This window comes from Frieseomelitta varia, unplaced genomic scaffold (genome assembly GCF_011392965.1).
Source record: "Frieseomelitta varia isolate USP_RPSP 00005682 unplaced genomic scaffold, Fvar_1.2 scaffold_860, whole genome shotgun sequence".
NCBI classification, from domain to species: domain Eukaryota; kingdom Metazoa; phylum Arthropoda; class Insecta; order Hymenoptera; family Apidae; genus Frieseomelitta; species Frieseomelitta varia.
The window spans coordinates 84,993-112,606 of NW_025110657.1; the positions used below are offsets into that span (position 1 = coordinate 84,993).

Consider the following 27,614-nt stretch of genomic DNA (forward strand, 5'->3'; position numbering starts at 1 on the left):
TGAAATACCGACATAGTAAAAAAATCACTGATCTTTTAGCGCACTCTACTTTAAACAACGGTAAATTGGGGAACCAGTGAATGCGCTAGCAATATGATTTTTAAAAGCCATTAGATTTTCATTCTAATTTTCATCAATCGCTGATTTTATATCATTATATTTCTTCATTGATGAAGTATCACCACGTTCAATTCAATAAATAATTTTCTAAACACATCTGACAATAATGTTCATATTTTTTTATTTTAATTCTCACCACTAATAGTGCTGCAAACTGGAAAACCTAAATCGGTACAAGATGTGACATGAAAGTGATAAAGAGAACCTAAAAAATCTTCCGAAAAAAGTACATTGTCAAAGTCTATTTATATACCTATATAATAATCGTTATTAATTACTAATTATAATACTTTGTAATTAAGAAATTTTTCATAAGAGAAATTTTTGGATGATTTTAAAATAATATAGATTAATTATATATATACATGTTTCAGTAAAAAAGGCGGGAAATTTTTGTGATAATGTTTTCTAGGTGTAAATAACAATGTTAGAATGTGAAATTGTAATACATATTATTAATGTTCTTTATTAACATTTTGAATCAAGGAGAAATATTAAAAAAATATGTATATAAATATAATATAACGCCTTTATAATAATGGCTGATGAAAAATTGATAAATGTGATACGAAATACCTTTTCATTATATGGACTTATAATTTCAAGGTGTGTACATATATAATTATATTATATAATAATATTTATATAATTAATATTTTTTGACTTTTCTAACATATTGTACGCTAATATATTCTACAAAGAAATTTATTATCTAGGAAACTCAGTGTTTCACTTGCAAAGGAACTTCTAAACGTAGAAGAAAATGAACGTGAAATATGGTTGACACAAATAGCAGAACAAGTTTTATCTCAAGATTTAAGTGATACGCACGTAACTGTTGAAAATTTGCAACTAGCAATACAAGAGTGTATAAAACCCAATACATTAAAGAATACAGAAACAGTATTAAATGTCATAAATGTATTTGATGTTCCTAGAATTAAATATGACTTGTCTAAGAAAAAATTCGTTTTGGAATCTATAACACCAGATTTATATCCTGAAGCACAATATAAATCTACAATTTTTAAAGATAGATTTGAGTTGCTTTGGTACAGAACTTTGAGACATGAATTATTCATTCCTCCAATGCTTGGTGAAAAAAAAGAAAATTGGATTGAATTGGTACCAATTGAATATCTGTTGAGTGAAAGTAAAGAAGGAAATGTATATGTTATGGGTCTTCTGTCTCAATTAGTAGAGGGACAATATTATCTGGAAGACACAGGAGGTTCAATAAAAGTTGATTTGCGAGAAGCAATATCCTTTTTGAAACTTTAAGAATAATAATTATACACATTATTTTAAAATGTAGAATATTGTTATCTAAATAAATATTTTCCTCAATATTTGTACACAATTTTCAGGATGGTTTGATCATGGAATGTTCTATTGTAATAGCTAATGGAGATTTTCATGATGGTGTTTTATACGTGAAAAATTTAGGTTTTCCACCAGCAGAATCATCTAATAATGCACGTGTGGATTTTGGTAATGCTAATGCATTTGGTGGTCCAAGTGAGTTTTCTTTGAAACTTTCGGAAAAATTAAAAACTTATGAAGAAAGTAACAAAGATGGAATGATTGTTTTTGTATCTGAAATGTGGTTAGATGATAAAACTGTTTTACGTAAATTTAAAACTATGTTGGAAGGATATTCTGAATATCCACCTATAGCTTTCGTATTATGTGGACATTTCTTAAGTTTTCCTGCAAAATCATCGAGCGGACAGAAATTGGTAGAGGGACTTCAAAATCTTGCTGATATAATAATGCAATATCCAGATATAAAACGAGATTCCAAATTTATTTTTGTACCTGCCATAAATGATATTGGATCACCAAAAATTTTGCCAAGATTACCACTTCCAAACAACCTTACTGAAGATTTTAGGAACAATATACCTGGAGCAATATTTGCTACTAATCCATGTAGAATTCAGTATTGTACAAAAGAAATTGTGGTATTAAGGGGAGATATTCTAACAAAAATGTGTAGGAATACACTTCACTTTCCATTTCAAGGCAATATTTACGACCATGTAAGCTTTATTGTATTACAGATTGTTATATTTTATTTCATAATTATGTTATTTTATTTTTGTTAAATGTTTTAGTACGCTAAATCAATTATCTGTCAATCTCATTTGACTCCCTTAAGTCTTCCGATGTTACCGATATATTGGAAATATAATCATTCATTACAAATATATCCTACTCCGGATCTTATTGTAACTGCAGACAGATTTGAAGCATATGAAACTGTCTATTCTAATTGTCATGTGATTAATCCAGGATCATTTTCGAAGAACGATCATTCGTTCAAAGTATACGTTCCAGCACTAAATTTAATTGAACATTGTGCTATTCCCAAAGATATGGATAGTGTTTAATTATAAATTGTTTTTAATTTCTGAAAATAAAATATTAACAAGTAAAATGTAATAATAATAATAATTTACTCTATCATCCTTCTATGAACAATTGCATGCTTATTTTGTACAGTATTTATTTTCACATCGAAATTCTCATCAAATTTACAATACTTCAAGCTTTTGTAAGGTTTGTAACTTTGTCCTCAACAATCTTCATTAAAATAAGACCATATTAAGTTACGTTTAGTCATTGAAAATAATTTAATCATACGTTAGAGATATTGGATAATTTTTCGAGTTTTCATATCTAGTAATGTAACTGAAGAATAAGTTATTAGTGATGTTTCAATGACGATCAAATGTGTTTAATATTATCAACATAATATACCTATAACACTCTTCTTTCTCAGGTTTAACAAAATTGTTATATGGGACACAGGAAGTACGCATTTATTTAATTTTCTTTTTTTTCATTTTTTTCTTATCGATTTATATAAATAGATACATACAATATTAAACACATGTGTTTCTACCTCCTCTTCACAATGTACATAACAATATTACAGGTACTGACTGGGCCCCGGCATATCTCAATTCACTGCGCTGGAAGCATAAGTTAATTACTGGCCATTTAATCAAACATCGGTATAAGGATCGTAACTTTATAGAACAACGTATAACATACGAGATGCAATAAAACGCGATAGTACGTTCGCATTACAATTTTGTATTAATAACAAGCTGAACTGCTACCAACAATACCAGCTGTACAGAAGTTAAAGGGAACATATGTAGTTATGTAAATATAATAGTTAAGACACAATTTTTATTTAGCAAAGTTTATGATATATCATTATATATATATATATAATGTACATACAATTATACACATACACGCACGCGCACACACACATATATGTGTATGTATATATATACATATATATATATGTATGTATATAGAAACATTAATTTTCATTATTCAAATTGATTTTTTTCTCTAGCACACACAAACTTTCATTCTTATCCTACATACGCACACATATTTTTTTCATTCTCTCTGTACACTATATAATTTTAGCTTCGTATACGAATTACGAATGCAGCAGAAATGTTTTTTATTCCAAATATTGGAAGCTAGTATTGTATCGATATAACGAATTTTTAGTCGTGGCAAGCGAATGCTAAATTTTTATCTTTTAAATGTTCGATTAGAATGTGAGCATTAATGTTAGAAAAAACAGAGATTAATAATTAATATGTATAATTGTAAATTGTGGGCTGCGCACACTTACTCATCGAAATATGTTACAGTGCCGCTTTATATAAAAAAAGAAGAACGCGCTTATATCTATTGCACATCCTTAAATCTTTATATCTCCTACAATCTCAACTATATCATAATACAGAATAATACATAATAGTTTATATACCAATGCTTTTTTCGTGTAACTATGTACAGGTGTATAAGTTTAGCTAATAAAATTACAATTTCAGTCGACGGACGGTGTAACGGTCCTTCAGACTCCATGTCTCACGAACTTTCTTTCTTTGCGTATAATTCTCCTGAAAAATAAATAGTTAAATCAAAATTTGTAGTCTAGAACTCCTCCGGAACTGTTTCTCCAAAACTATGCAGATCGTTTATTGTTTAATAATTCGTAATAAAGATATAAAATAATTAAACACAGCGATTTAGGAAATAAAATTTTAATAACATATTATGTTTTAAAAAGTTATATTTATATAGATACGTACGTATAGATACGTACACATGAGATTATAAAAATTACACAGAGATTTTTCACATCTTATCTAATTTAATTATCCTTTATATAAAATATACCTTTTTTTAATTATATATATATATATATATATATGTGTGTGTATTATTATTATCTTTTTCGAGTAAAATGTAAAATGTACTATTACTTGAAATACATATGCTTCAAAACTGAAAATGAACGCCTTAATTACAATTAATGTAATACCTACTACCTACTTTCTCTCTGATATCTTCGGCAAGCTTGATTTCTTTCTTCCGCATCGAAGTACCATAGAGTGATTGCATATCTCGTTTTATATGCTGGCTGAACCTCGTGTGGATTTCTCCTGTCAGACCAGAAGAACAATATTCTGTCGAAAAGAGGTTCAATATCTGCTACTTGATCACGCCAGCCTTCTGGAAATATCCTCAAGAGGCCACCATTTTGCTTTAAACGCAAAAATTGTAAAATTATTATAAGTGATGAGGAACCATTGCTTGAAATAATAATATTAAATGAACAAATTAGAAAATATGTATCTTGAGAATTGTTCATTTATTAATTAGATATTTCAATTAATTATTACTGATGATTACGAATACTTATTTATTATCAAGCGTTCATATTAATATTCATAATATGAAATTAATAAAAAATGGGGAAAAAAATAACGATTAAACTTACAGAAGTGTGAATGAAACAAAACAAATCTAGGAACATATATTCATTATTAAAAATTATTCTTATAAGTTTCTCCGTTCTTCAAGTTTATTATCTCTTATAATTCTTTCGTTAAAGCAAAATTCGTAAACATTTAAAGATACAAAAATTCCGGACTCAAAACTTGTTTGTAAAGAGGCCAATAAGCATAAGAATTTTACGCCGGATCATCAAGTTTCTCTTTCGTGATATCCTTGTTTGAAGGATGTATTCATTCATTAGAGTTGAAGGTAACAGGCCCACGTTTTAGTATGAGACATTCTTACACATCCGGTGCTTTTATTTTCTAAGACAGCGTGTGTTTAAACAGCCCCTATTTATCGAGTAGGTCAACATAAATATTGCTCAATATGAGATTCACGTGCATGTGCGAGACGGAAGCGTTACATGGAGCAACTCACGTAGGCCCCCGATACCCTTCGTACTCTATTGCCTGCCCTTTTCCAGAGTGTCCTTACTTTTAAAATTCAAACAATCATGGTCGCACGTGCAGGGTGAACAAGACTTAACAAGGCAACTATAGGAACCAGTACCAGTCGTCACGCTTCCATCGTCATTTTATTTAAGACGAATAAAATATATTTCTCTTTAGGGTGATTTAACTGTTAAGTGAATGAAATTTTTCTAACAAAAATTTTATCTTCCGATTCTTATGTTTGAGAGATACAAATTTTCTTCTTTGCAAATTTCTCATATGTAAATTTGAGAAAACACTGATCTAATTGTAAAAACTAGTGGAACAAAAACGAGATGATTGAACTGATTCTTACCTTGATATCCCAATCTCGATTAAGATAATATATGGCTGTGATGCATCGTCCATCCCGATTTGGATTATCCACATGTTTCACGTAGTGCGAACCGTAGCCAGGATAACAAGCCACCATCGCCTGAAAAATAATGCATCGTGTCATTTTAATCGAAAAAATCGAGTGTCCTTGCAGAGTGCGACTTTACAAGTGCAAACATTTACGATTCGAGTAATCGTTAAGAATATAGATGGTGTCGTAGGATTTTTTATAACAGCTCGTTGGTTTATAACAGAAAAGACGCGTTGAATAATAATAATCATTCTAAATAAGCTAAATAAGAATATAAATCAAATTTAATAATTACTCATCGATGGTAAGTAGCTCTTTCTTTTAAATTAAAAGCGACAAAATAGCGAAGATAAATGGTCTCCGAGATGTAGTAAAACAAGCATAAGATATCGTAGCTAGTACTAATCTTGCATTATCAAAAGATAAATGAGCGCCTAATATATTTATGAAAGACCAACATGTTGAAAGTATTTTCCTCTACTATGTATATGTGTGGCTATATCATGTGTTTTTTTTATGTTCTTATTGACTTTAAATCATTCTATAGAAAATTAATTTCTATAGACAATTGGTAGTTGTAGTTATGAACGTAGGTGAATTGAACTTTCTAATAAAAATAGATCTGTGAATCCATATGAAATTTTGATTTATATTAACATTCTTTAAAAGTCATTATAATTATCAATTTATAAACTTACAATTAGAAAATAAAATTTTCAATGAAATTTATTAAATTTATCATTGTGTTTTATAATCAGCGTTCGAATTTTAATTTAATAGTAATTGTACAATTTTGTTTACGTTTCTACATTGTATATCACGTATATGTATGCAATTCTTGCAAAATATTTTCCGATGATAACGTTATCATTCTAAGAATATTATCGAAATATAATGATGTTATACCTTAAGAATTTTAATCAATTGATTAAATGAATAAAAAATAATAACTACCTGAAATCATCATATCTGTAATGCGAGATGGCCTTATAATACTACAATCACTTTTTACAAGAATAATGCACGTTTCGCTTAAATTTTTTTATCAGCAGAGACTTAAAATCGATTTTCAATTGTATCGATTTCTTGGTAATTGTTTCATTTAATTCTTGAGTAAAAGTAAATTATGTTTCGTGGCAATTTAATTACCAAGTTAAATTTTATTATTTAATTAAATACAGAGCAATAAATGTAAAATTATAAAAATTAATATGGAGCGCTTATTAAAATATTATATTATTTTATATGTGGATAGTTAAGGCATTTAAATTTCATTTGCTTCCAGTTTCTAAAAATATAACTGTGAAAAAAACCGAAAATTTTTGCTTTGTATGCACCTGAATAAATTGTATTATTAATCACAGTGTATGAAAGTAAGTGAGTAGTCACAGTGTATGAAATCTCAAGTAGGTTTCAAGCCTTTCCTGCGATGCATCACGTAAATAAAAGAATTCTGACTAAATACTGAATGACTCATCGCCACAAAAGTAACATCAAAGAATAACAGATTATTTCTGTTCCTTCGATTGATTTATATTCACTTCGATAATAATTGAATGAGTAATATTAAAAGAAAAATAAGGACTTTCTTAAATCAAAAATTGCAATCTTTCGACTAACGATATTTTGAAGCTCAATCTCACTTTAAAGAAAATTAAAATAAAAAAAATCGTATGAACTTGAAAAAAAAGACGAATTTTGGGTTCATCGTAACAATTTTCTACGATTCATGACCATGGAATATTACGCGAAGTCAATGATCTGAATAATTACTAAGCGTAAGACAACCGATCTAGTACCAAGGAATATAGTCAAAGCATATAGTGTAATAAATTGTAAACCTCTTTACACATAAATTCAGATCTAATAAGAACTTAATTCCGTATCGAAGTTAGAAACAATTTAAAATTTTAAAAAACGTTCACAAGTAATAGGTCTTTAATTTTTCGTTTAAACGTAAGATCATTTCTTAAACATTTAAAAAGAACTAAAAAATACTTTTTCTCGCTGTTTCTCACGTATACAAGGCGCAAACTATTTTAATTTATTTTCTATCAATATCAGACGACACTGTGTCTGTTATTGATTGGCACAGATTCACACCAAATGCAGTTTTCAGACAATTATCGCATATCCAGAAGTTGGTTCCAGAATTTTTCATTCCTCTAATGTAATATCAATAGTTCGAAATGTTAGTATATTCTTTTTCTTTTAAAATTTGCAGTTGTACTAACAAATACAGCAATATAAAATTACAATTCAGAATAAGAAGTTACAAAATTAATCAATAAATCAATCAATTAATGTGTGAACAAATTATTGAAATTACTATGAATAATGAATACTGTACACTTTTATGCATGTTGTTCGCATTGTTCGTTAGAATATTTAATAGATTACTTATATTCCATTATTTTATTTTTAAAATATAATTTTGCATAAATATCCACTGTCTAATAATCATATGTATATCCACTGATTTTACACAAATCATTTTATAAGAGATGTATAGTCTCAATTTCAGTAAACTGAGTTTCAATCTAACCAGACATATCAAAGAAGCGTTAATAGTAGAACAGCCAGAAATCTCATAGCGCACGCACATGTACGAAAAGGGCCGAGATAGTCACAAGGTCTCTTTAGAGGGAGAACGTACATATATATAAATAGGGATCACCTTTTAGCCTTGACCTAAATAGATTACTAACCTTGGGACTATATTCGGCAATGTGTATTATCACGTAATCCACGAAACATGTACACACGATTTTTTTATTTTTTTTCTATTGTCTTGTAATGAAAATGTCAGTGTGTGTGTGAAAATTATATCTTCAAGTTCGAAATATATATGTTTTTCTCTGCTCGTTTTCTTTTTGTACCAATTTTTTTAAAGCTTTGAAAATAAATCCTGACAGAAAGTGAAATTCCTGATTTTGTTGAACTTTTAGATGTTGAAAAATGTAGCTCGTACATTTGAAATTTTTAAAAACTTTTTAATAGTCATGAACGATAAATTCTTAATATACTTTTTATAAGAGTGGGAAGGAGATATGAAGAATCATCTTTTTTCTCATATTTTTCATATGTACTTTTATAAATTGTCCGTGAACTTTTAAAGAGATATTTAAGAAGACGAACTTTTATGGGAAGATAAAAACTGTGCTGAAATTCAAGATGATTAAATTAATTAATGAATTATTTGGTTGAAGTACAACAGATACGATAAATGCCTGAAGTAGACATTCTTTTTTCTAAATCTGAATTGAAAATATAAATGCAAACCACGATAAAAATGTACATATATTAAAAATAATAAGATTAGACTGTTCTTGTTTTGTAATACATCTCTTCTTCATGAATGAAAATTAATTTCAGTAAACCATCTTAGGAGCAAATAGTTCATTACTACTGATTAAATACTGTAACAAACTTGCTTTCAGATTCTAGATTAAATTGCAGTTAATTGATATAACTCGTTTTCTGGTAATTAGTCGCAAATAGCAATGAAAACAGAACTTTTTACAAGCTTCCATATTATATCGATTGATTTTTTTTAAATTCCTTTGGTTCTCTACTGTATTGGATAAAAATCTATGTTCAAATAAGACACTCGTGTCACGCGTTCTATAACAGTGATCCAGTATGGCAAATGCCTTTCACCGTACCAACTAAACAGTATACGATACATATGAAAAAGCTGTTCGATAAGAAAGAACAACCTCCAGCTACGTAGATTACGAGCGGGATTTCCGATCGAAAATATTTTTTCTTCAAAGCGTGTCGGCGCGATTTTACCACGTTCAATATTGATATCGATAGTATTCAATAACTATTGAATTGTGCACCATCGAATCACCTTGAGAGATGGACAATTGATACTGAGTTTGACGTCATACACATCGTTTTGTTTTAACGTTAGAGACAGCAGAGAAACATTCGTGCAATCAGTTAACTATTATCTTTCTCGATTTCCGCCGCGTCGATTCAATGACAGAAATTACCCGAAAATATTAAACATTCTTTCCTAACATGAATCACACTCGTATAAATCCAACGGTTCCGAATGTGCGACGTGTACAGCGCTTAAAGATGCGCACGTACCTTATTTGTAATCTTTTTTTATCTTTGCAGATAATTGAATTTATTAACAGACATCGACTGATATGATATAGATAGACTGCACCAGTGAGACAAAACGCTTTGATATCGTACACTTTACGTGCAATTCGTCACGTTCCTCAGATAAGGAATACAACCTGCCAAAAATACATCACTGCGATAATGATATAAGAATCAACGAAACCACAGATTACGAACAGTCGAGACACAAATGTGTGAATTCTTGACGTGAAAACAGTATCGTCTGATACGTGTTTATTAAACCGGAAGTCGAATGGCAGTGTGCGATCTTTGTTCTTTCGTTTGGTACAAATATCAAGAAAGACCGAAGAAATATACTTTCGTGCGGCTGGTTGAAAATAATCTGACAATAAGTTTCGAATAATCTTTCATAGTCTGTGAAATATTTGAGTTTTTTAAAATTTTGTTTTATATGGTTTATGATTAATAACTTATATTCAAAAAGGTTAAAAGTTTACATACATGTTTTGGAACATAGACTATTCAGTCCTGTTCAACACAAAGGATTGAAAAATTTGTATCTTTTTTGGACTTTTAAGTATTTTTTCGTACCTTGTGATGATCTATATAACAATCCTTTCTCTGTGTAAAACGTGAAATATGAGTGAAATTTTACATATTTCTTATAACAAATTTACTATATCAGAGGTCAGACTCATTTATCCTATTTTATGTGCTTTTTGTGTTCATTGTTTTGTTAACAAAAAGTTAACAAAACTTGGTTTAATGAAGGAAAAAATTGTTTTGCATATTTATTACGTAATTTATGACTGACAGTTATATTCGTGTCTGAAACGTATGATTAAGCTCGAATTATTATCAGGAGGTACTACGTCCACCCAGTCGTTTATATGTAACGCAGTACACAATATCGATCATATTCGAATATTTTTAATAATTTTTAATAATTTAAATTTTAACAAGTTGTTTTAACTCGTTTTCCAACAATTTTATATTGAACGAATTCTTACTTTATTTACAAATAAACCTCATTTGAGTTATACGTAATCTACGAGAGAGGTAATTCTCAATGACTTTCCTCACAATCGTTTTTGGACATCATGAATATTAAGCAAGGCTTTGGAGTAGAAGTGACAATTTAGAAAGAAGCAAAACCACGTCCAATCCTTTTCTAAATTCACATTACTTTCATATCGATATACAGCACCTACGTCATAATCAGATTTTTAGCATTTGAACAACGTCCAAGAATTATTTCAAATCTCGTCGAAAGGAATATTCATTCTAACTTGACAAATCTTGACAACTATAGCAACTGAAATGCAATTAATCAGCAACGAGCCGAAAGAAGAAGGAAAAACGTCGGTATATTGTTCGTTTAAATGAAACAATCAAGTATTACGTTATGTTTTCAGGGGAAAACCACTTTGCCAATATTATTACACGTGTTTCATAGAATCGGAAGAAAAACACACACGTCTGTTACTCTTCGAATACAGAAAATATTTCTGCAGCATGAGTCATCGATTGGAACCATATAATTCTATATTATATATACATATATAGTCCATTTTGCCTTCGGTAATTACACGAAATCTAACTATTGTAAAAATTCTTTATCAAAAGTGATTTTGTTCTAATACTTGATAAAACATACTAAAAGCATACTTCGACAAACGACATGGTTCGGGATATATCGCACATTGAATGAGGAAAACTATACTGTTATTTATGCTAAAAATATTTCATGTTTCTCTCATTGTAATGTGCACGCATGTGAGTCATATATAATAAATTAAAAATTTTCATCCCCAATATGTAAGAATTTATTGTTGCTGCACTATCATAAAACTCAATATTCATTGCGTTTTTCCTGGCAATCGAAATTCCTTTCCTACGAAATGTAATTTTTTTTCTTATTTTTAAAACGTAGATTTTATCCGTACGTGTATGGAAAAAATAATTAAATAATGAAGTAAATGTCGTCAAATATATTAGTGATCAGTAATCAGCATTGTAATTTCAACACTCATTTCAAAACTTTATTCATATCTTTATATCTATTTAATCTGGTTTAAAATTTCTTATTTCGGTAAAAGAAAATAGTCGAAATCTCGCAATGATGTCGTATCATAAAATAAAAAATTTTAAATTATCTGTTTCAATGGATTCTAAATGAATCTAAATGAAAATGTACGCATCTACCTACATATTTATATATTTGTATTTTTAAAATATTTATACTATAATGTGATAATTTGAAATAACAATTTTCTCTTTAAACTGTAAAGTGTTGTAATTATAATTATTTTACAAATGAAAGATATGTATGTCGAACCGATCAGAAAATCAACAAGCACCGGTAAATATCCTCGTGGAAACGCCACTACGAAGACGAATGAAATCGTCCTCAAACACGATTGGCACGTTCTCAACCATCTAACTATATGCACAAATGCATATGTATATATATGTATGTTGTACCTCGTCGATTCTTTCACCTTCACGAAGGTTAAAGAGCGAGATGTAGCCAGCTGGTTGTAAGGATTTAATCGAAAGTGAACGGCCTGACGCGAATATGTTGGTTATTGTCAACAAAAAACCTATTACAAAATAGACTTTAATATCATATTCCAAAAAACATTAGACTATTTTGATAATTTAGCAAAATCTTCGAGCATTTTTACACATTTTAAAAAAATAAAACCATTCTCATAAGATAGAGAAAAACTGACACTATTGATACTAAATTTCGTTACGCAACATCACGTAATTTTAACCATGCATAATTATCTAACGATGAAATTCTCCAAGATGATGTGCCAGCTTTCTCGTTATGCTAGTATAATATTGATAGCAGTCTTCTACGATACGTTTCAACGAATTTTAGTATTATATCATCATATGTTTTTCATTTATCTAGTCAGAATACAACACGCTATTGTTTTCCTCTTTATACGCGCGAACGAGAAGTTAATAATAATAAAATTAAAAATAATAACTAAGCGATAGTAATATAACAAAATGCTATGGAGAGTTTTATATATAAAAATATTTTTATATTTTTTCAATATTTTCATGTATTATTTAACGAACTACTAAATATTTTCCTTTTATTCATTTTACTTTATCACAATATAATTTTTGGTAATTTCAACTTTGCTAATTAAATAAATGCAGTTTGCCGGTAGAAGAGAACGCGCGCTTTTTAAAATCAAGGGACGAAAAGGAAAATGAAGAAATTTTTAACCAAACGATATTGCGTGAACATACTGCTAATTGGGCGTTCCAATTAGATGGAGGATTTGGCAACAAAAGAATTCGAAGTGTACTGAATATTTTCTTACGAACTATAAATGGAAGCAGTGACAGAACGGCGCGATATGTTTAGTTTAAAAATACACATTCGCTTGTTTCTTTGGAAGGGGAATCAATTGCAAAGACTTTAGAATCGACTTTTTTTCAGACTCTCAGTTGTAATAATTTTAGAATCATGTTCATTTTTCATTTTTCATTTTTATTTCTTTCTTTATTTTACCTATTTTAATTTAATATAATTATATACTTATTTTGCAATATCTAATATCGAAATAATATTTAATATCAAATGCATTGAATTCAATAATATATACTTTCAAACAATCTATTATGAAACATTGCTATATATATTAATGATAAATTAACTTACAATAGCGATACTTATAATATTATGCAAAATATCTATACATTACGGAAGACCATTAAAAAGAAATGAGAACCGCTGTTATATACCGAGAAAACAATAGCAAATGTATCATCAAAGTTTAAATTGTAATAATATTTAAAGAATTATTCAAGAATACATGAAATTCAGTAAATTTATTTTAAAACAAGATTAATTTATTTTAGAATTTTATAGAAGAAAAAACAAATTGAGATAACCTTAAAATCTTCATATCCAACGATCACACAGAAATTTAATTTTACAGTTTCGTTTTTTTCGTGGAATCGAATAAATGACAAGTAAATAACTTTATATTCTTAAATGCTCAAATGCTCACATAATCGAATGTTATATATATTATATAAATAAAGTATTCGCAAAAGCTATGTTTGTCAGCCGTAACTGACCATTGCTACTACATACTAGATTTGTCTTTATAACATATCGTATCGTTTCACTCGCACATGGTTTACATGTTTACGAGAAACAGGATGCGTAATCGGGAACATTCACATGTCTGCTTTCTGGCATAAGAGACGAAAGGGAGAGTCGGTGAAAGACAAGGAGAAAGAGATAACGAGTCAACCGTGCGGCGTACGTGACCGACTGCACTTCGTGCGTAGCTACTCTCATTTTAGTTCTTCGTTTAGCATACGAGCCACCCGAAAGATCGTTGCAATTTCGGGATCCTGACCTTCTCTGCTTGCCATCGCTTATTCTCTCTCTCGACCGCCTACAAGATTAAATACCGTTGCTTCGAGGGACGCGAGAGATCTACTTTTTTTTACCAATACAACGAATGCGCGTTGTCGATATTGTCCTTTGGAGTTTTACAACAAATCAGGAAATGTGGCATGCTTGTATTTCAATGACTAATTCGATTGCTATGGCTATTACGCGAAACAACAGATCATTTTTTCCGGTTTATGTTATATTTCTGCATATGCATTGTTCTTTCGATAATCAAAAAATCATTTTTCCATCACAAACTATGATTGGAATTTAATTTGACAGTTATTTGAAATTAACGAACATTTTTAATGTACTGTTACCTAACAATATGTAACTATGTAATAAATATAATTTCTTAAATACTCTTTTTTACACAATACAATATGCTGTAATAGCAGTACTATATATTTTTTATAATAATAAGTAAAAGATATAATTGTTTTGCAAAGACCATAAATTGTAACAATTGTATAGAAGATTAAAACTAAATTGTAAGCAATTTGTTTAAACATTTAATATTCAATTATTCATGGTATATGTAATTGTATGTTATATTTAAAATAAAACAATTTTATTGCCAAAGTTTATTTTAAATTGTAATTAGTTTAAATAATACTGTTTTAAGTATAATTAGGGATTAAATAAATTTATCATGTTAAATAAAAAAAATAAATAAAATAAAATAAAAAATATTTCCAATGTTTTTGAAATTAATTTAGAAATAAAAAAGGAATTATAGAACTTGTCAAAACTAGAGAAATACAATACAAACTCTAATGTATAGAGATTTAGAAAAACATATTTATATATTTACATGTTCTATAGACATTAATATACCAAATAATAAAATATTAATACATATCTTAAATTTACTACTTATTATTCAAATAATATAAACATAAACTTTGACAAAGTCAGTTTATTTGACACAATAAATTAAAATAAATCAAAATAAATGTAACTAATTATATTGAATATGCATCTAATGCTGATGAAATCATTTATTCTTACCTTTGTCCTTCCATTGATTGTGTAGTTTCCCATTTTCCCATTGTTACACATTTTATTTGCCCTCATAATGACAGCATCAACTTGGGATATGAGCATTCCAATATTTTGACATTGTTTTTCTTTTCCATCAAGCCACGTTATTTGATCACCACGAATTGTCTTTAAATCATTTGCACCTGCTTTATTAGAAACCAATTGTCCATCCTTAAATAATCCAGCACTATACATATTTAAAACTTCGTTTAACACTGCAAGACCCTTTTCAGTCCCTAGAAAATTGTCTACCACACACATACCATACTCATCCATGTCTCTAATCACATTTTTGCTTATATCGTCTATTAATTCTTCAAGATTATTTTTATTTTTATGAAGGAAAGATGGTAGAAATTCTTCACGAGTTAAACGAATCTCTGGGAAGGTCTTCATACCGTTATGATGTTGTATTGGCATATTTAATTCATTGTCTTGTAAGTTATCTAAGATTCTTGAACCTTCTAAGGCAGGATTCAATGATTCTGTTCTGGCACCTAAGATCGTATCTTCAGAACTTCCTTCATAGGTTATGGGAGAAGTCCATCCATCTACTCTGTTTGTACGAGTACCTTTTGTTTTGATGTTATTGGATTTTCTCTTGGAATTTTGGCTTTCCTTACGATCTGATTGTCCTTTTGCTTTTTCTATCTGTTTGTTGGTTCCTATAAACAATAAAATCATACAAAAATTACTTAAAATAAACGAGACGAAAAGATTATATTTATCTTATGAAGAAAGTCATGCAGCTCATAGTAAATAATAAACTATTAAGCTAGTAAAAGGCTACTGTTTTCTTTGCAAAATAAAATATTTGTTTGTTTAAATAGTTACAATCATACAATTCTAACAGTTTTGTGAAAAATCACAAAGAAAACAAGATCATGTTTCATATACCTCCAAGACGTTTCCTGTCATTATACACTGGAGCAGTGCTCGATTCTCGCGTTGTTTCTAATACCGATTTTTCGCTTAGGTTAGAAACCACTGGTACAATTGAATTGTGGCAGTTCCTTACGGAAGAATCTTTTTTAGTGGATTTTAAAATGGAATTTTGACTAGCAACCGAAACAGTATCCGATACGATCGATTCCACGGAATGAGTCGCACAAAATTCTTTGTGACGTTTCCAATCCCGCCTTTGATGTTCTTTGGTACAATAAAAGACGGCCTTGCACCGTGAACACCTTAACAGCTTGTCAGTTCTATTACAGATAACACAACCCAACGTTACACCTATTTGAACATCACCGCCGGGTGTCTGCGCACGACTGACTATCGGTCCGGACATGTTTCGTCGTTTATTTAGCGGCCACGAGTGCCGACGACATTTCTCCAACGACAGAAGTCACACACGCACTCAATCTGCGTACGATACTAGCGCGCTATCGAGACTCCGCATTGCTTATATGTACGATCGTCTTTGGTTTACATACTATATATACGTTATCAGATTTGCAAAATACCCATTAGTGAAACGACGATCGAAACACCAATGCTTAATGTTCTTTATTACTACTCGTGTAAGTGGTCGTGCATATGCATACTTGTGCACCGATATGTCAAATCGCACTGCGTCGAGTTTTTTCTTTGAAAATTCATTTAAAAGTTAGACATGCATTTACTATCTTGGTCGTCCTTAAGAGAGCGCCACTTTGTAGTTATATTTTTGCAATCAAGATTATTTCGTAATTTACAGCAACAATTTTTAAAAGCATACGTCTTGTTTTAAATCGCTCTTTTATACGTGATGTACATCATCGACACATAAAGATGTTATAAAGAATGGAAATTTATTATTTGATGTAAAATATGAACTGAATTAAATACAAATGAGAAGTCAAATACGCTGTCATTAATGTCATTTTATTTAAGCATGAATTACGAAGAAAATATATGAAAATTTGATGTATTTTTTTTGCGATTAACGTAATGTATAAATTCAATGTATATATAAAATGTAATAAAATGCTTTCGAAATAGCAAATTTTTATAAATGTTTATTATAGAAAAATCATGTTATGACTGACGTGGTATTTCTTGAATAATTTTTTAAATATAATTAAAAATATAATATTAAATGTCTTTATTTTTCTTAAGAAAAAGCAATTGTTTCCATAGTTACGATATTCCTTTTGTATCACAACATTACTGTATACATCACAGTTGAATTATTAAAACTTTGTGATACAAAGACAATTTGACTTTTGTGAGTAAAAAAATTATTTTAAAAAATGACTACTTTTATACCAAATGTGCACATTAAAGATGGAGAATATACAAAAACTATTTATTCAATGGTACATTTCACTTGTATTTAAAAATTTATTTTGTTGGAAGTATATTTAAATAATATATGTACATAATATAGAAATCAATTTTTCAGATCAAAGAACAACGATATTCAGAAACAATAAAAGTTCTTATTATTCTTTTAGATTTCTATCCCACTGTATGTATTACTACATTGAAATCAACTTTTTTATCTTCAATATCAATGTTTAATAATAATAAATTATTTCACAGTCTAGACCTTGTTTGTCTCTTCTTGCTCATTGTTATTTTTATACACAAGATTTCATAGCTTCTGCACAATGTTATGAAAAGTTAGTTCAATTATGTCCTAATGAAAGCATATATAAGTTATATCATGCTCAATCTTTGCACCAAGCATGTATGTATCAAGAGGCTTGGACAATATGTTCCAACGTCATTAATCAAAGCAATTTAGAATTTAAAGTAAAAAAACTACAGGCAGCAATAAAATATGGTCAAGAAGATGTTGTTGCTGCAAAAAATCTTGTAGATCAATGTCCAGCAGATGATGTTGATACAGAAATTAATTTAGGGTGTCTTCTATATAAGGTATGAAAGATATTAAGGAAATGTAAAATTTCTGTTTATGCAACAATTTATACTATTTCCTTATTTAGGAGGAACAATATGAACAAGCTTTAAAAAAGTTTGCAAATGCACTGCAAATTGTAGGTTTCAAGCCTCATTTATCATATAATGTAGCACTTTGTTACTTTAAATTAAAAGAATATGCAGCATCATTAAAACATATTGGTAAAATTTACATTGTTATTAAGCATTAAATTCGTAAATAAAATTACTTTAAAATAATATTTTATACTGATGCATATTATGTATATACTAGCTGATATTATAGAACAAGGAATAAGGGAACATCCAGAATTAGGAGTGGGTATGACAACAGAAGGAATAGAAGTGCGCAGTGTTGGAAATACATTAACACTTCATGAAACAGCTCTGACAGAAGCATTTAACTTGAAAGCAGCCATTGAATACCAGTTACAAAATTGTAATCATTTCTTATGAATTTAGTTTTTTATGATATATCTAATTACAAATAATAATATTTCGCACTCTTTATTTGCTATTTTTAGATGAATCAGCAAAAGAAGCATTAACAGATATGCCCCCTAGATCTGAGGAAGAGCTTGATGCTGTTACTTTGCATAACCAAGCTTTAATAAATATGGATACAAAGCCTAGTGAGGGATTTGAAAAGCTTCAATTTTTATTGCAACAAAATCCATTTCCACCTGAAACTTTTGCAAATTTATTACTATTATACTGCAAATATCAATATTATGATTTAGCAGCTGATGTTCTTGCTGAAAATGTACACTTGACTTATAAATATTTAACACCAGTAAGTATTATCTTTATTGTTATATGTAGATATTTATAAATGTAGCTCTTACAAGTTATCTGTTTGAAATACTTCAATAATTAAAAAATATACGAAATCAGCACAAAAATTATAGTTGAATTCTAATTTTCACGTTTTCATTCAGATTTAGTTTTTGAATATTTACACTTTTTGGTTCGTTTTTCTGAACTTTCTGTATACTTTCGTTTATGAGCTTTCACATCGTGACTAGAAAAGCTATCACTAGAACTCTTATCACTAGAAGAACTCTTGTACTTTTTCTTTTTCTTTTTTTGATCTTTAGAATATTTCTTCTTTTTGTTTTTAATTACATCTTTTTCATTAGAATCACTATCAAATGTGTCTTGTTTGATTTTTTTAGTTTTCTTTTTCTTTTTCAATTTCTTTTGTTTATGTTTTTTCTCTTTCTTGCTTACATCAGCTTGTGCTTGACTAACTTCTTCTTTTTCTTCAATTTCTGGGATCAATTCATATTTTTTTCCATCAGGACTCATAAAACATTCTTTAGATAAATGTCCAGCAGTACCACATTTTGTACATGTAGTGTTAAGGACTGCTTCTAAGTGAATAGTTTTATTTTCGTGTTTCTCCACAATTTTTTTCTTTTGTATATCTCTTTGTAATTGTACTCCATTTGGATCTAAATCTGTACCATTTCCTTGATTTACATACTTCATAGATAATCCTATTTTGCCATCATCTCCAATAGAAATAACTTTACACCATATACGTTCTCCTTTTTGTAAAACTTCTATAACATTATCTACATGAGCAGAGCTTACCTAAAGAAATATTTTATATAAAATATATAAAATACATAAAAATACAAATTATATCATTTTATTATAGAACATAAATAAGTAATTTATTGTGATTGTATTGTTCTCATACTTGTGATTTATGTATTAATCCCTGGGCAGAACATCCTGGAATTCTGATAAAAGCTCCATAATTTTGAACAGATGCAACTTCTCCAAGAAATATTTGATTTAATTTGCAAGTAGCCATTCTTATAAATGTATCTAGGCAAGAAGCAACAATAATAAACAAATGTCAATTGAATTTGACTTGAGGTTAGGTTTACTCCTACTTATGATGCTAAATGCAGGACTGTAGCAAAAGAATTAATTTAGGGTGCAGAGAACGAAAAATAATCACTTTTTCATTCAACATAAACTTATTAGAATTAAAAGCGAATAGTATGAAGAATTTCATTATAATCACAACAATATTTATTTCCCAGTATTTATATGATTTTCTGGATGCGTTAATTACACAACAAACTTCACCAGAGGAAGCATATCGCAAATTTGACGATCTTGGTAACAAACATATGGAAATTTTGCGAAAAGCAACAAAAAGAGTTCAGGAAGCACGATTAAATCATGATGATGGTGCTGTTAAAAAAGCTGTAAATGATTACGAAGAAGCTTTGGAAAGATATGTTCCAGTTCTAATGGCACAAGCTAAAATTTATTGGGAACTTGGAAATTATACGCAAGTTGAGAAAATTTTTAGAAAAAGCGTTGAATTTTGCAATGAACATGATATATGGAAATTAAATGTAGCTCATACCCTTTTCATGCAAGAAAATAAATTTAAGGAAGCAACAGGATTTTACGAGCCAATTGTTAGAAAAAAATATGATAATGTTAGTTGTGTCATTTTTAACTTTTTTTTAAATGCAATCTATATGTATATGTTAATATATAAATTATTAAATATTATCAAAATTTTAGATTTTAGATGTAAGTGCTATAGTACTTGCTAATTTATGTGTAAGTTATATCATGACATCGCAAAATGCGGAAGCTGAAGGATTAATGAAGAAGATAGAAAAAGAAGAACAAGTAGTTTCACGAGAAGATCAAGACAAAAAATTATTTCATTTATGTATCGTAAATTTAGTAATTGGAACATTATATTGTTCCAAAGGAAATTATGAATTTGGTATATCCAGAGTAATGAAAAGTTTGGAACCCTATAATAAAAAGTTAGGAACAGATACTTGGTTTTATGCGAAAAGATGTTTTCTCTCTCTTTTAGAACAATTAGCTAAACAATTAGTAGTTTTAAAAGATACTACTCTTCAGGAATGTATACAATTTTTGGAACATTGCGAAGGTATTTTTAATTTTTTTATATATAATAATATAGTTATTAAAAGTTGTTAAAATATTTTTTTCTTTTTAGTTTACGGAAGAGATGTGGTAACAGTAGTAGAACAACCTTTTGATATGCTTTCTATTACTCCACATGGCAAACAAACAGTTGTTTACGAAGCACGATACTTGAAAGCCTTATTTTTAAAATTACAGATGTCTTAAACATATGTATAATATGTATAAAATTTATAAAATATTTATGTATAGAAATACATTAATTACGACATTTCAATATTACATAATATATTTTTTTTAAATGTTTAGAAAATGAAAGTTTGACATGTTAGCTTTTATAAAAATGAAATTTTGGAAATATATTGAAAATTTAAAAATGATTACTCATGTTTTTATTTTGAAGTTACATACCTGATGATTTACTGCATACGTCAGTCTAGTGAAAATGGTGGTCGACATGGAGCTACAGGAAGCTAAGGATTATGTTCTTCAGCTTATGAAAGACAAAGATAAAATTGAATCGGATTTGGAGGCTTTAAAAGAAATCTTAGAGATTGTATGTAGATTGATATATTTTTAACTTGTGCAGAATATGTTTGACAATATTATCGGAAATATATATATTATATTTTATATTAGAATGATTTGTCAAATTTTCGAAGGAATGATCATATATTGGTATGAATTATAGAATCATGTTGGCATGGAAGATTCATTGGTGGACTGCGAAGGATATCCACGAAATGATATTGATGTTTACCAAGTGAGACATGTGAGACATAAGATAATATGTGCGTTTAGTTACTACGCAATTTTCTCGCATAAAATTTTACTAACTTGAACTTATTAGTACATTATTAAGTGACTAGGTCTCAGAAATGATCACAAAGCATTGATGAATAAAATAGAAGAAGGTTTACACAAAGTGCATGCTCTAGCAAGAAACCAAACAGAAAGTCCATCTCCAACTGTTATTCAAGATAATGTACAGTTGGATCCTTTCTTAAAAGTGAATTTAGTATCACCAGGTTCTCCAGCAGATATAGCGGTAAAAAATTGATTTTGGATTTTTATAATATTTATAAACTTATGCATCTATGATTCATTGAATATTAAATTATATAGGGAATCCAAGTTGATGATCTTATCTTAGAATTCGGTTCTATTGATTGTCGAAATTTTAAGTCATTAAAGGATATTGGAACTCTGGTACAAAATAGCAGATATAAAACAATAAATATAAAACTCAAACGTGGATCTAATATCATAGCCTTGACTTTAATTCCACGTCCATGGATTGGTAATGGTCTTCTGGGTTGCAATGTAATACCTATAGAGTCAGTTGAAAGATAAAAGCTCCTGAAAGAAATTTTTATTTATATGTTGATTTTGTGTGTATATTAATCAATAAAAGAATATTTATAAATTATTGTGTTTATAATTATTATATTCATAATACACTTGTTATGCAATGATCTTAGTGTTGGCATTAAATAAATGTTAAAAGTATAATCCTAAGATGTCAGGCATTTAGACCTTGAAATTTAATACACATAATCTATCAATATAAATTCTTACTTGAGTACTTGAAGTGGTGGAATGACTATAAAAACAAGTCAAGATTCTAAGAAGCAGCAGTTAGTTTTGGAAAGCAATAGCAAGATGTATTTTCCATTCATTGTAAGTTATAACTTATTAATTTGTGTTATAATTTACATGTATATTAATTTATTTATAAAAATCTTTTTTATATAGGCAACTTTCAGCTTAATTCTCTGTGGATGTCAAGTACTAAGTCAAACTAACACTTATGAGTATTCTGATCAACGTCCATGGTCCTTTGTTTATACTTTATATCCATTCTATAATTCTGAAACATTGCTTGAAGTTTGGAGAGGAGACAAAAGTATAGATATCTCTACCAATGTAGTAACTATAGCTCCACATGAACAAGAACAAACAGTAGTCTTTTCTGATGATGTTCAACGTAATGGTACCAATTTAAAATCACAAGATAATTTATCTTATTTTTTAAGCGAAACAAAAAATATAAATGAGGAACAGTTATTAAAAAACAGACAGCGACTCTCTAATTATGTAAGCATTAATATTGTAATTATTATTCTTAAAATTCTATTATAATAAAAATTTTCTATACTATTATAAAATATGTATTTCAATATTACAGAGAAACAGACATAAAGATACAACTCTTCAAAATGAATAAGAAGATAATGTTTGGATATCAACTGGATTTTATGATTTGAAAAGATTTATATGTATATTTATGCATTAAAATGATGATTTTAGATAGTTAGTGTTGCTGTATTTTCACTATATTATTAAGAATTAAAAAATTATTTTGCTTGTAGGAAATTATATTAGTGTCTGTATTAGAAAATTTTATTAAACATGAAGTAATTTACATATAAAATTTAAATATTTTTATTTCCAATCCCTAAATTGAAAACTATTATACTGAATTTTTATTTAGTTTAATATTTTGTATTTTTAATTATTTACAATTATTCTAACTTGCAACAATGATTAATAATCAGAAATAGTTACGAAATATATAAAAATTTTGTTTAATAGTAAAATTAGAATTGTGTGAATCGTTTGATTCGATTATTTATATATATTTAATTGTATATTAATAATTTACTTCATACTTAACTATATAATGTTTGAAATTCGCGCTTTAACATGTATAATATATTCATTCTAAAAATATTTGCTAAAACATTTGTTTTTTCTTTTTGTATTTTCTTTTCAAATAAAAAATAAAAATTAAGTAAAAAATTTCTTATTGTTGAAATTTCCATAATTTATTTATTGAGGAGACTTTTATAATTTTTGAGTTTTTAATATTTCAGTTTTTCGCGCGTTTTTTTTACAAGAGAATCATGTTTTCTTAATCAATCAGTAGTTATATGAACTGTTGTCGGAAACGTGTTAGTTTAATGTCAAGAAGTGTGGTAGCAGGACGTATTACCGTTTGAAATGGTACGAGTTTAGTTATTATTTTTATTTTAATTTGATTAGATTTATGTTTACACGTTTTTTAAAGGTCTTTCATTTTATTCTGTACAGATCATTAATTAACTACAAAGATAACTTCCAAGAAAGTGGATGCTGGTAAGTAGTCAAAGAGAATCTAAATGAGAATAATCCATTGGAAAATCTTTCATGCAGCTTTGATAAAATTTAATTTATAGTGATTAAAACAGATATTTCTCTATAGATCTTATTTTGTTCAATAATTAATAATTTAATTATAAATAATTTTTGGAGAGATACTATTGGTTAGATTTGAATATGTTCTGCGCATTACGTTATTTGAATATTGCGCAGTTTTGTTTAACCAATAATAAAACTACGTTTTTTTATACATCAGCCAATCATATACGTTCTTGGTTGAATTCCCCTTCAAATTAGTTCGCAACTTTGTTGCACGGAGATTAGTCCATTATGTAAAATCGTGATGTTAAGATATCTCTTGTGTTGTGACATTTATTAACTGTGTAATATTCCTATATAGTTCGTACAACGCTATTATTAAACCTGTTTAATAGACATATGTTTTTAATTAATAATTTACCGAATATTATAATTCATAGTTAGATTCTCTCTTTTTTTTTTTTAATAATTATGTCATATTTATTGATAAGTCGTATTATGAATTTTCAAAATTGTATTTGATCTTGATTATTGTTACTTCGCCTCTTTTATGCATTTATTTGAAAATTTTGAGTTTTTTTTTGTGCAGATTACGAATTGTTCACGGAAGAAAGTTTGAAATATTAGAGAAATGCCATGATGATTAACGATCAATCTTCTTGTGGAAATACGGTAATATTTGATTTATTTTAATGAAAGTAGACATATTTGTATGTTCATTTTGTCATTTTGTTAAATAATTGACAACATTTATTTTTAACAAATAATTTTCGGAAAGGGACGCTAACAGTGCTGTCCCTCGAATGTGTTGTGCGCATTCCATTATTTGAATACTGCGCAGCTTCGTTTCAAATAAAAGTACGCCATATTTAATTTTCAAAGTACATTTGAATTTGTGCATATTCAGAGTGGTGTAATTTGAATGATATTTTTTTAACATAATATATCTTTATTTTTAATAAATAAATAATAATTAATTGCTAATTTTCATAAATAAACCCTTCTGAATAAAATTTTCTAAATAAACAGTGAGTGTTTACCTTGTGAGTGTTTCGATATTTTTAAAACAATAGCTTTCACTAAATAGGTTAGTGAACCTATGGCTATAGCCATCAAATGACTATTTGGTTGTAATAATCACACACAAAATTAGAGTTAATGTATTCGCTGATTATTGTTTAAACAGATATGTCAGTAATCTTTTATTTTTCTTTTATTGTATATATTTTTTTAAATAAAAATATAACTATTTTTCTATATTGTATTTTCTAAAGTTTTAATGTTGAAATAATATACAATAAATATACAATAAGTTTTAATTATTAAATTTTAATTGTTAAGCATGAATTTTGTGTATTTGTTTAGACCAGAGTTTTTTATTTTTTATTCGAAGTTATCATTTTGTGTGAAACGTGCGATTACAGCGCTCCAACGGTGAAATATGCAATACACTTCCTTTGATTCTCGAATATATCGATATTTCTCACGATCGATTTTTGAACGGGAAGAATGGCGGAAGGAAGCACACTTCGTCTCTAAAGAAGAAAGTATTATCCAGAAAGTCATCGAGAAAGAAGTGTTATCCAGAAGTTCTCAGGTAAAAGTTTAAATCAATAGTTGTTAGATTTGTGTTTGTGTTATAAATTTTTAAGATTAAACGTGCATTTTTGGCTTCAACTCAAAGTAAGATTTAACCAAATAATCATTACATATAATTTTCAACAATTAAAGAAATAGTAGCATATAAACATTTAAACAGAATATATCATGCTAAAAGTTATTTATAATTTTATACCAAGATTTAATTTTAATCAATGGAAATTGACTAACTAGTATATATATATATACTTTGTCTTGTACGCCTTTTTAATAGAATCTGAAATTGATTATCGTTTCACTTTTATATATTTGCCTTCATTTGAGACATTTGTTTTAACTTTTGGTTTGTTTTTGTGCAGGTTATTCTTTGGTTGCAAAGATAACATAGAATGCATAGACGTCACGATCATTAATGAACAATCTGATGAACTTTCACGGATAGTTGGTAACATTTTATTCATTCTAGTTAACAGAATCTAACATTTGCTATATAATACATATTTGAAATACAATTCACAAAATGTAATTTCGTAATTACAAATATTTCTGTCAATCAATTTCACAATCAATTTCTGTTTTTTCAATCAAATATTTCTGTAAATATTGAGAAATACTTTATAATTTTCAACTAATATCTTTAATGCATACTTAAGCTTATAATCATTTTTTAAAAAAAATTTTTTAAATGAACGTATTCTTTGCCCTTCCTCTTCTAATTAGTTTTATTTTCAGAAAATTTTTGTGATCGCGCGCAATGCGATCGGTAGAGTCAGTGTTTGTTGCGCAGTATTTTAATATTTTTCTGAGCAAAATGGCTTCTATTAAAATAAATTATCAATTCATTCAAATCATAATTCGCGAAATTAGAGTCAGTGAGTTCGCTGATTGTTACTAAAATGCGCGTTAACAGTCTTTTATTTTTCTTTTTTTGTATTTTTTCTTGTTCAATATTCGCTTTTGGTATTAGAGTCAGTGTTCAAGAGGATAAGGCCTCTCCAGGAGATCAATACTGTAAGTAGTTTTATACATTGTACTTTAAATCGTTCAATTTTTAACAATAATTTAACAATAAAGTATAATGTTTGACATTTTGTTATAGGCGCTTCACAGCATTAATTTTGTTGTGTTCTTTGGGGAAAATTCAACGGTGGCTCTAAAGCCAAGAATGTAAGAATCTTTCATTATCTCGAACTTAAAATTTTGCTTTGCTTTTAAATGCAAATTCTAATGTTTTATGTTTTGTTACAGATTCTCTACAGTCTCCAATTCCCCTTATCTTCTAAGAATCTTACGATGCTTCAAAAACTAAGAATGTAAGTACTTTAACACACTGTATTTGAATTAATTCTATTTTTTGCAGTTCTCTTTCTATTGAACTCTAATATAAAATTATAACTGTAATAATGTAAAATAAAAACATTTCAAATTATTAAAGTCTCAATTTTTATTATTATTAAAATTTTCACAAATAACATTGTGCCTTTATGCTTTTCAAGAAATTTTTCACGGCATTCAATGAGATTTGCTTGATGAGGATCTTCACGACGACTTTCCTTGGTCCAGTGCAGATGATATCGTTCTTCACTGTGAGTCGCATGCATTTTTGTTCCTCTGGTCACTCAATCATGTCGTAGGA

General features: G+C 28.3%; 7 protein-coding genes across 11 annotated transcripts; 5 read left to right on the plus strand and 2 right to left on the minus strand.

The window, feature by feature from the left end:
* Positions 1-177: 177 nt before the first annotated feature.
* Positions 178-2,565, plus strand: LOC122536648 (DNA polymerase epsilon subunit 2). Of its 3 annotated transcripts, XM_043669145.1 has the most exons (5): positions 178-346; positions 495-726; positions 837-1,380; positions 1,479-2,162; positions 2,238-2,565. In XM_043669145.1, the coding sequence occupies exons 2-5, from the start codon at positions 659-661 to the stop codon at positions 2,511-2,513; spliced, it is 1,572 nt and encodes a 523-aa protein (XP_043525080.1). In that variant the 5' UTR covers positions 178-346; positions 495-658; the 3' UTR covers positions 2,514-2,565. The 3 variants fall into 3 exon arrangements, with proteins under 3 accessions (XP_043525080.1, XP_043525079.1, XP_043525081.1); XM_043669144.1 differs by having other exon boundaries at positions 178-726; XM_043669146.1 differs by having other exon boundaries at positions 178-676.
* Positions 2,556-16,670, minus strand: LOC122536649 (egl nine homolog 1). Of its 2 annotated transcripts, XR_006308446.1 has the most exons (6): positions 16,277-16,670; positions 15,347-16,044; positions 5,749-5,868; positions 4,495-4,705; positions 3,926-4,058; positions 2,556-3,098 (listed from the first exon to the last, which is right to left on the minus strand). XR_006308446.1 is itself a non-coding variant. In XM_043669147.1 (5 exons), exons 1-5 carry the CDS (start codon positions 16,668-16,670, stop codon positions 4,027-4,029), a joined length of 1,455 nt encoding a protein of 484 aa, XP_043525082.1. In that variant the 3' UTR covers positions 3,900-4,026. The 2 variants fall into 2 exon arrangements, 1 of the variants encoding a protein (XP_043525082.1); XM_043669147.1 differs by lacking the exon at positions 2,556-3,098 and having other exon boundaries at positions 3,900-4,058.
* Positions 16,669-21,437, plus strand: LOC122536647 (tetratricopeptide repeat protein 30A). Of its 2 annotated transcripts, none has more exons than XM_043669142.1 (9): positions 16,669-16,902; positions 17,766-17,831; positions 17,906-18,244; positions 18,313-18,448; positions 18,540-18,704; positions 18,790-19,058; positions 20,323-20,730; positions 20,819-21,203; positions 21,273-21,437. In XM_043669142.1, exons 1-9 carry the CDS (start codon positions 16,669-16,671, stop codon positions 21,404-21,406), a joined length of 2,136 nt encoding a protein of 711 aa, XP_043525077.1. In that variant the 3' UTR covers positions 21,407-21,437. The 2 variants fall into 2 exon arrangements, with proteins under 2 accessions (XP_043525077.1, XP_043525078.1); XM_043669143.1 differs by lacking the exon at positions 16,669-16,902 and adding an exon at positions 17,181-17,679.
* Positions 18,642-20,191, minus strand: LOC122536653 (nucleolar protein of 40 kDa-like). The gene is made up of 2 exons (XM_043669154.1): positions 19,971-20,191; positions 18,642-19,861 (listed from the first exon to the last, which is right to left on the minus strand). The coding sequence occupies exons 1-2, from the start codon at positions 20,085-20,087 to the stop codon at positions 19,196-19,198; spliced, it is 783 nt and encodes a 260-aa protein (XP_043525089.1). The 5' UTR covers positions 20,088-20,191; the 3' UTR covers positions 18,642-19,195.
* A 160-nt stretch (positions 21,438-21,597) lies between the features above and the next one.
* On the plus strand, positions 21,598-22,625 carry LOC122536643 (26S proteasome non-ATPase regulatory subunit 9). Its single transcript, XM_043669136.1, has 4 exons — positions 21,598-21,755; positions 21,891-21,990; positions 22,069-22,247; positions 22,325-22,625. The coding sequence occupies exons 1-4, from the start codon at positions 21,645-21,647 to the stop codon at positions 22,550-22,552; spliced, it is 618 nt and encodes a 205-aa protein (XP_043525071.1). The 5' UTR covers positions 21,598-21,644; the 3' UTR covers positions 22,553-22,625.
* A 41-nt stretch (positions 22,626-22,666) lies between these two features.
* LOC122536644 lies at positions 22,667-23,631 on the plus strand. The gene is made up of 3 exons (XM_043669137.1): positions 22,667-22,879; positions 22,955-23,296; positions 23,388-23,631. The coding sequence occupies exons 1-3, from the start codon at positions 22,799-22,801 to the stop codon at positions 23,424-23,426; spliced, it is 462 nt and encodes a 153-aa protein (XP_043525072.1). The 5' UTR covers positions 22,667-22,798; the 3' UTR covers positions 23,427-23,631.
* A 1,355-nt stretch (positions 23,632-24,986) lies between these two features.
* LOC122536656 lies at positions 24,987-27,287 on the plus strand. The gene is made up of 6 exons (XM_043669156.1): positions 24,987-25,051; positions 25,804-25,976; positions 26,338-26,423; positions 26,946-26,989; positions 27,078-27,145; positions 27,227-27,287. Exons 1-6 carry the CDS (start codon positions 25,016-25,018, stop codon positions 27,285-27,287), a joined length of 468 nt encoding a protein of 155 aa, XP_043525091.1. The 5' UTR covers positions 24,987-25,015.
* Positions 27,288-27,614: the final 327 nt, after the last annotated feature.

Bases quoted from the DNA above. Each gene is read 5' to 3' on its own strand.
- LOC122536647 (XM_043669142.1), top strand. From the start codon at position 16,669: ATGTTTCGTCGTTTATTTAGCGGCCACGAGTGCCGACGACATTTCTCC. The intron at 18,245-18,312 runs GTATGAAAGATA...TTCCTTATTTAG, and splicing joins TAGGGTGTCTTCTATATAAG to GAGGAACAATATGAACAAGC. The intron at 18,705-18,789 runs GTAATCATTTCT...TGCTATTTTTAG, and splicing joins TGAATACCAGTTACAAAATT to ATGAATCAGCAAAAGAAGCA.
- LOC122536656 (XM_043669156.1), top strand. From the start codon at position 25,016: ATGATGATTAACGATCAATCTTCTTGTGGAAATACG. The intron at 25,977-26,337 runs GTAAAAGTTTAA...GTTTTTGTGCAG, and splicing joins TGTTATCCAGAAGTTCTCAG to GTTATTCTTTGGTTGCAAAG. The intron at 27,146-27,226 runs GTAAGAATCTTT...GTTTTGTTACAG, and splicing joins GTGGCTCTAAAGCCAAGAAT to ATTCTCTACAGTCTCCAATT.
- LOC122536648 (XM_043669144.1), top strand. From the start codon at position 659: ATGGCTGATGAAAAATTGATAAATGTGATACGAAATACCTTTTCATTA. The intron at 727-836 runs GTGTGTACATAT...TTTATTATCTAG, and splicing joins TATGGACTTATAATTTCAAG to GAAACTCAGTGTTTCACTTG. The intron at 2,163-2,237 runs GTAAGCTTTATT...TAAATGTTTTAG, and splicing joins AAGGCAATATTTACGACCAT to TACGCTAAATCAATTATCTG.
- LOC122536653 (XM_043669154.1), bottom strand. From the start codon at position 20,087: ATGGCTACTTGCAAATTAAATCAAATATTTCTTGGAGAAGTTGCATCT. The intron at 19,862-19,970 runs GTATGAGAACAA...ATATTTCTTTAG, and splicing joins GATTAATACATAAATCACAA to GTAAGCTCTGCTCATGTAGA.
- LOC122536649 (XM_043669147.1), bottom strand. From the start codon at position 16,670: ATGTCCGGACCGATAGTCAGTCGTGCGCAGACACCCGGCGGTGATGTT. The intron at 5,869-15,346 runs GTAAGAATAAAT...ATTATTTTTCAG, and splicing joins CAATCAATGGAAGGACAAAG to GCGATGGTGGCTTGTTATCC. The intron at 4,059-4,494 runs GTAGGTAGTAGG...TTTATTTTTCAG, and splicing joins CCGAAGATATCAGAGAGAAA to GAGAATTATACGCAAAGAAA.
- LOC122536644 (XM_043669137.1), top strand. From the start codon at position 22,799: ATGACTATAAAAACAAGTCAAGATTCTAAGAAGCAGCAGTTAGTTTTG. The intron at 22,880-22,954 runs GTAAGTTATAAC...TTTTTTATATAG, and splicing joins AGATGTATTTTCCATTCATT to GCAACTTTCAGCTTAATTCT. The intron at 23,297-23,387 runs GTAAGCATTAAT...TCAATATTACAG, and splicing joins GACAGCGACTCTCTAATTAT to AGAAACAGACATAAAGATAC.
- LOC122536643 (XM_043669136.1), top strand. From the start codon at position 21,645: ATGGTGGTCGACATGGAGCTACAGGAAGCTAAGGATTATGTTCTTCAG. The intron at 21,756-21,890 runs GTATGTAGATTG...TATGAATTATAG, and splicing joins TAAAAGAAATCTTAGAGATT to AATCATGTTGGCATGGAAGA. The intron at 21,991-22,068 runs GTGCGTTTAGTT...TTAAGTGACTAG, and splicing joins TGTGAGACATAAGATAATAT to GTCTCAGAAATGATCACAAA.